This window comes from Hordeum vulgare, chromosome 5H (genome assembly GCF_904849725.1).
Source record: "Hordeum vulgare subsp. vulgare chromosome 5H, MorexV3_pseudomolecules_assembly, whole genome shotgun sequence".
NCBI lineage: Eukaryota > Viridiplantae > Streptophyta > Magnoliopsida > Poales > Poaceae > Hordeum > Hordeum vulgare.
The window spans coordinates 116,259,680-116,267,798 of NC_058522.1; the positions used below are offsets into that span (position 1 = coordinate 116,259,680).

General features: G+C 46.7%; 1 protein-coding gene across 1 annotated transcript; it reads right to left on the reverse strand.

Annotated features, from left to right (window-relative positions):
- Positions 1–617: 617 nt before the first annotated feature.
- On the reverse strand, positions 618–1,464 carry LOC123398207 (protein RALF-like 33). Its single transcript, XM_045092706.1, has one exon. The coding sequence runs from the start codon at positions 1,223–1,225 to the stop codon at positions 857–859; it is 369 nt and encodes a 122-aa protein (XP_044948641.1). The 5' UTR covers positions 1,226–1,464; the 3' UTR covers positions 618–856.
- Positions 1,465–8,119: the final 6,655 nt, after the last annotated feature.

An 8,119-nucleotide genomic window follows, 5' to 3' on the forward strand; every position in this document is an offset into this window, starting at 1 on the left:
CAATTTGATCGATATATATAACAAAAAATATATTATTAAAAACTTTAGATCTTCTATCTTCTAATGATGTATTTTTTATGTTAAATAATATATTTTACATAAGTCAAATTAACAATCTAAATATACATGCATGCCTTTTAAACTGTTAAACTGTGAAGGAGGGAGTAATACTAGTACTCCACTAAGTAAGTTAATTATCACCATCAATTGATTTATGCTATGACTAAGTAGGCAGGAGGGACAAGCGAGGCAGTGAGCAAACATGGCCTCCACTAACTCTTGTCTGTTGCCCAACCAAACCAAAAAACAACCAACCTCTACGGCCCAAAAATAAACAACAACGACGTGCTAGGAGAAAGAGCAAAATAGCTAGTCCTCCTCCGTCCCTGCCAAGATCTATACAAATTAGTGATAGCACTTGATCTCTAGACACGAAGGTGGCGGATGGTTCTACGCCCTAGATCCACCTGAACGACGTTGTTGAATTTATTTTTCTCCGAAACCAATCTGATCTCCATTCAACAAAAGCAAAGTAGTATTTTCTTAAATCAGACAACAAAGAACCTCAAGTTCATCATCTTACTCCAAGAAGATCAAGGGAAGAGGGGCATGCAAACTTGAAAGAATAACAAATATCTCTTGATATTAAGGCACAAATCTCTCTTTTACTTTACAACAACGACGGCAACAAATGTCCCAGTAGGCCAATACGGCGGCGGAGGCGGCAACCAAAGCAATTAACTAATACAGTACGTAAATAGTAGCAGCAGTAGTATACTAGAGGTACCGCTCGAAGAAGAGCGCGAGAAGCAGCAGCTTATTTGGAACTGAGAAGAGAGGACGTGATCTCCTTGGCTTAGCCGCGGCAGCGTGTGATGCGGGAGCAGCCGCGGTGGTAGGGGTTGGCCTGGGCGCCGGGGCGGCAGTTGTAGTAGCTGGCACCGCGGCGGTTGCATGGGACGGTGCCCCTGCGCAGCGCGCCGTAGCTGATGTAGCCGCGGCCCTGCAGCACGCGGCGGTGCGCCTCGGCCGACGCCGACCCGAGCTCCCCCTCCGCGTCCTCCCCGCCGCACTCGGCCACGGTGCCCCTGCACTCCCCGCGGCCGGGGCCGGCGAAGAGGCCGAGCTGCAGGTGGTCCCCGCCGGCGATGGAGGTGGCGGAGGCGGACAGCGCCGCGACGGCGAGCACTAGGAGGAGCAGCACGAGGCTCCTAACGCCGGCCATGGCGCGGCGCGGAGTCGGCGGCGGCGAGGGAATGAATGCGCGTGGGGGAGGGGAGCGCACAGCGAATCCTTAGCTGGCCTGGTGTGACGAGCGGAGAGGAGAGGGCGGGCGAGATAAAGTGAGGTTGGGAAGCGGCGGGGGTGGGGCTAGTGAAATAGAAAGGGGTCCCCAACCCCCGAGCCAGATAATAAAGACGAGGAGCGCGGCCGCGTTGCGGTGCGGTGCGGTGCAACTGGACACAACTCATGAGATGAGGAGGATGAAGCGTGTAGCCAGAGACTATGGCCATGTGCAGGCAGGCAACGGAGGATGAGACGAGCCGCGTGGTCGTAACAGCGGCATATGATCGCCGCAAACCTTGCTGGATGATTAAACCCAACTAGTATAATCTACAATGGGACAAGGGTTCCTTGTGGGAACATGGAGGATCGTGGGACGGTGGCAGCTTTTCAGGTGGCCTTCCTGTGGAGTTTGGCCACTGTCCGTTGCTTTGCTAAATTTGCTGCTCCTAGATGGTGCCGTATTATTACGCGAATTTCACGAGTACACCAAGTGGATACAAGAGGGGTTTTTGTGTTATGATAAAAAGTTTCGTTTAAAATTGTGCTGCTACCAATAATAGCCTTCGCTTCAAAACCTGATCCTGTTCGGTGGATTTTACAAAGGTGTACTATAACGTGCAACTTTCACGTCCCTTCCCTTGCATACCACGTAGGTATCCTTTGTCAGTGACCGTCATATAACCTTACAAAGGCAGCAACTCTTCGAAATGCTACGTGGTTTTCTTTTTCACCAAAACTTTGGCATGCCAACAATTCAACATGCTACGTGCTTACATGTGTTCTCTTGACCTACTATAGTTTTTCATCTACGTGCTAGCCTCGACAGCACTCTTGCAATTCAGATTGAATATGAGGCCGGTCATTCTTTCTTTATTTCTCATATTCCTATCTTCTTTCTCCAAGGAATTTCTTCTTGGTGTCTACGTTTTGATTGCAAAATGGTCAACTTGCCGATGGAAAACGGCTTACTCCCTCCGTCACAGTTTCCGCAAGTCATACGAATTAAATACTACTCGATGAGATTTTGAAAGAGCATCTATGGTTGTTTTGTTCCTGGGAAAGCATTGTTTATGCGGTGATATGTGCACTTTGTTCACTCATCTCTATACTTTCAAGTCTGAGGTTTTTTGATGGAGTGGCACTTTCGGGGCCTCCTTGGTACAAACAAAATTCATGAGAATTTTGTAGGATTCTACCCGTTAGGAATTCTTCCTGTGTGATGTGCTTGGTTCGTAGGAACATACAAATGGTACAAACTTTATATGGACTGCCTTGCATACAATCTGATTGGCAAATTCATGCATAATTCTTGGCAAATTCACGCATAGTTCAACTAAACAACATCTATGACACAGTGTGTTCTCAATTCACGTATAATTCAACATTCTATGATATTCCTGCAAAAAAATAAATTTCTATGAGATTTCAAATCCTACATTTTTTTTCTATTTTCACAATTTGTAAATAGCGTGAACCAAAGAAGTCATCAAAAACACATAGGGCGTGTTTGGTTGCTTTCGGCTAGAGTACCTGCGTTGCATACCCATCTCCAGTCAGCCTGGTTCATCATATGCAGCAAATGCAACCTGTTTGGTTGCGTGCATCGCATGAAGGGGCCCTTACCCCCCTGCTGTTTGGTTGCCGTTTTGGTGCTTAGGGTGTGAGCAGATGCAAACTTCAGCTGTTTGGTTGCCGTTTTGGTGCTTAGGGTGTGAGCAGATGCAAACTTCAGTTGTTTGGTTGCCGTTTTGGTGCTTAGGGTGTGAGCAGATGCAAACTTCAGTTGTTTGGTTGCCGTTTTGGTGCTTAGGGTGTGAGCAGATGCAAACTTCAGCTGTTTGGTTGCTCTTTTGGTGCTTAGGGTGTGAGAAGATGCCAACTTCAGATGTTTGGTTGCAAACAATGTTTGTGTTCTGCTCACCCCATTCAAATATGGTGTCCTTACCACCACATGATCAACACAAAGCAAGCAATGAAAATCACAGCAAACTACTTAGATTAACAACAAACAACTTAGATTAAACAAAGCAAGCAAGGGAAATGGCGGCAACGACAAACTTAGTTTAACAACAGGGGCATCCTCCTTCCCTGCTCCAGGCCACGGTGCCGCTCCTAGCCAAAATATTAACAAGTTCACAGCATAAGTACCATAAGTTCTAGCCAGACAACATAACAAGTTCAACACTAACACCTAAGTTAACTACATTTCATGTTCAATGTTACCAACTCAGATGTGCTTGCTGCAACGAAACCTGCACATGATCGAGGAGTCGTGGTTGTAGATTTGGACCTTCAGGCCGAGTCCTGAGATGCGTAGAATGAGGAGGTCGCTGGGGACGATCTGGTGGTGGCGGCAGAAGTTGTTTCAGCCCCGGCCAAGCATCATGTGCCCCTCAAAGTTCTGGACCTACACCCAAAACTCGCACCACTTGTTTGTCGAGAGCCTGACCACGCGCAGGAGCCGCATAATGACCAGCCACTCGTTCATCACCTGCACGAACTTGCGAGGGATGATGAGCATGGCGAGGTCTTCGGGGTCCTTGATCTGCTGGTGGAAGCGCAACGGCTCCCGCCCCGCCCCCCCTCCTCGTGGCCGATCCTCGGAGATCGTCCCCTTGAATGAGGCAGGCTCATGAAAGCGACCCTTCACGCAGGTCAACCCTCTTGAGCCACATGTTCGTGGGCATGAGATCCTCGGTGCCCTTTGTTGGGGAACGTAGTAATAATTCGAAATTTTTCTACGTGTCACCAAGATCAATGTAGGAGAAGCTAGCAACGAGAGAGAGGGAGTGCATCTTCATACCCTTGAAGATCGCGAAGCGAAAGCGTTGCAAGGAACGCGGTTGATGGAGTCGTATTCGCTGCGATTCAAATCGCGAAAGATCCGATCCAAGCGCCGAACGAACGGCGCCTCCGCGTTCAACACACGTACAGCCAGGGGACGCCTCCTCCTTCTTGCTCCAACAAGGAGGGGAATAGAAGTTGAGGGAGAGCTCCGGCAGCATGACGGCGTGGTGGCGGTGAAGCTCGTGGTTCTGTGGCAGGGCTTCACTAAGCACTACGAAGGAGGAGGAGGTGTACGAAGGGGGGAGGGTTGCGCCAGGGGCAAGGGTTGAGGATCCCATGTGCCTCCCCGTTATATATTGGGGTGGAGGGGGCTGGTTTCTTGCCCTCCAAGTCCATTGGGGCGTTGGCAAAGGTGGGAGGAAAGAAATCCCATCATTTGCATTCCCCACCGATTGTTATCCCCCCTTTTTAGGGATCTTGATCTTATCCCTTCACGATATGATCTTATTCCTTCTAAGGAGGGATCTTGGTGCGCCTTGACGAGGGGTGTGGGGCCTTGCCCCCACTACCCACGTTCATATGGGTCCCCCCATGCAGGTGGGCCCCACTTCGGAACCTTCTAGAACCTTCCCAGTACAATACCACAAAATCCCGTACATTTTCCGGTGGCGAAAATAGGACTTCCCATATATAAATCTTTACCTCCGAACCATTCTGGAACTCCTCGTGACGTTCGGGATCTCATTCGGGACTCCAAACAACTTTTGGTAACCACATACAATTCCCGTTACAACTCTAGCGTCATTGAACCTTAAGTGTGTAGACCCTACTGGTTCGGGAACCATACAGACATGACCGAGACACCTCTCGGACCAATAACCAATAGCGGGATCTGGATACCCATATTGGCTCTCACATGTTCCATGATTATATCATCGGATGAACCACGATGTGGGGGATTCAATTAATCCCGTATAAAATTCCCTTTGTCCATCGGTATGTTACTTGCCCGAGATTCGATCGTCGGTATCCCTATACCTTTTTCAATCTCGTTACCGGCAAGTCTCTTTACTCGTTCCATAACGCATGATCCCGTGACTAACCCCTTAGTCACATTGAGGTCATTATGATGATGTATTATCGAGTGGGCCCAGAGATACCTCTCCGTCACACGGCATGACAAATCCCAGTCTCGATTCGTGCCAACCCAACACACACTTTCGGAGATACCTGTAGTGCACCTTTATAGTCACCCAGTTATGTTGTGACGTTTGATACACCCAAAGCATTCCTACGATACCCGGGAGTTGCACAATCTCATGGTCTAAGGAAATGATACTTGACATTATAAAAGCTCTAGCAGACGAACTACACGATCTTGTGCTATGCTTAGGATTGGGTCTTGTCCATCACATCATTCTCCTAATGATGTGATCCCGTTATCAACGACATCCAATGTCCATGGTCAGGAAACCATGACCATCTATTGATCAACGAGCTAGTCAACTAGAGGCTCACTGGGGACATGGTGTGGTCTATGTATTCACACATGTATTACGGTTTCCGGTTAATACAATTATAGCATGAACAATAGACAATTATCAGGAACATGGAAATATAATAATAACCATTTTATTATTGCCTCTAGGGCATATTTCCAACAGTCTCCCTCATTACAGAAGCACTTAGTCTCGGGTTTGGGTTCAACCTTGGGTCTCTTCACTAGTGCAGCAACTTGTTTGCCGTTTTATGAAGTATCCCTTCATGCCCTTGCCCTTATTGGAACTAGTGGTTTTACTAACCATCAAGAATTGATGCTCCTTTTGATTTCTACTTTCACGGTGTTAAACATCGCGAATAGCTCAAGGATCATCATATCTATCCCTGATATGTTATAGTTCATTACGAAGCTTTGGTAGCTTGGTGGCAGTGACTTTGGAGAACCATCACTATCTCCTCTCGAAGATTGACTCCCACTCGATTCAAGCAATTATAGCACTCAGATAATCTCAGGACATGCTCAATGATTGAGCTTTTCTCCCTCACTTCGCAGGCCAAGAATCTTGTTGGAGGCCTCATACCTCATAACGTGGGCACGAGCCTGAAATCCCAATTTTAGCTCTTGGAACATCTCATATGTTCTGTGACGTTCAAAACATCTTCGGCGCCTCAATTCTAAGCCGTTAAGCATTATGTACTGAACTATCACGTAGTCATCAAAAACGTTTATGTCAGATATTTTCAACATACACAGACAATGTTCGGGATTCAGCACACCAAGCGGTGCATTAAGGACATAAGCCTTCTATGCAGCAATGAGGACAATCCTCAGTTTGCGGATCCACTCCGCATAATTGCTACTATCATCTTTCAACTAAGTTTTTCTCTAGGAACATATCAAAAATAGTAGAGCTACAACGCAAGCTACAACATAATTTGCAAAGACCTTTTGACTATGTTCATGATAATGAGTTGAATTAATCATATTACTTAAGAACTCCCATTCAAATTGACATCCCTCTAGTCATTCGAGTGATACATGATCCATATTGACTAGGTCGTGTCTGATCATCACGTGAGCCGGACTAGTCATCAATCGTGAACATCTCCATGTTGATCGCATCTACTATATGACTCATGTTCGACCTTTTGGTCTCTCGTGTTCCAAGGCTATGGCTGTACATGCTAGGCTTGTCAAGTCAACCTGTGTTTCGCGTGTGTAAATCTGGCTTACACCCATTGTATGCGAATGTTAGAATCTATCACACCCGATTATCACGTGGTGCTTCGAAACAATGATCCTTCGCAAAAGTGCACACTTAGGGGGAACACATTTCTTGAAATTTTGGTGAGGGATCATCTTATTTATGCTACCATCGTTCTAAGCAAATAAGATGTAAAAACCTGATAAACATCACATGCAAATCATAAAGTGACATGATATGGCCAATATCATCTTGCACCTTTTGATCTCCATCTTCGGGGCGCGGCATGATCACCATCGTCACCGCCACGACACCATGATCTCCATCATCGTGTCTTCATGAAGTTGGCTCGCCAACTATTACTTCTACTACTATGGCTAACAGTTATAAAAAAGTAAAGTAATAAATTAAGACAACTCCTATGGCTCCTGCCGGTTTTCATACTCATCGACATGCAAGTCATGATTCCTATTACAAGAACATGATCAATCTCATACATCACATATATTTCATCACATCCTTTTGGCCATATAACATCATGCGAGATACCCTGCAAAAAACAAGTTAGATGTCCTCTAATTGTTGTTGCATGTTTTACGTGGCTGCTATGGATTTTCTCACAAGAACGTTTCTTACCTACGTAAAAGCCACAACGGTGATATGCCAATTGCTATTTACCCTTCATAAGGACCCTCTTCATCGAATCTGATCCGACTAAAGTGGGAGAGACAAACACCCGCTAGCCAACTTATGCAACAAGTGCATGTGAGGCAGTGGAAACAGTCTCACATAAGCGTACGTGTAAAGTCGGTCCGGGCCGCTTCATCCCACAATTCCGCGGAATCAATATAGGACTAGTAACGGCAAGCAAATTGACCAAATCATCACCCACAACTACTTGTGTTCTACTTGTGCATAGAATCTACGCATAGACCTAGCTCATGATGCTACAATTGGGGAACGTAGTAATAATTCGAAAAATTTCTACGTGTCACCAAGATCAATCTAGGAGAAGCTAGCAACGAGAGAGAGGGAGTGCATATCCATATCCTTGAAGATCTCTAAGCGGAAGCGTTGCAAGGAACGCGGTTGATGGAGTCGTACTCGCTGCGATTTAAATCGCGGAAGATCCGATCCAAGCGTCGAACGAACGACGCCTCCGCGTTCAACACATGTACAGCCTGGGGATGTCTCCTCCTTCTTGATCCATCAATGGGTAGGAAAAGTTGGGAGAGAGCTCCGGCAACACGACGGCATGGTGGAGGTGAAGCTCGTGGTTCTCCGGCACGACTTTGCTAAGTACTACGAAGGAGGAGGAGGTGTACGAAGAGGGGGAGGGT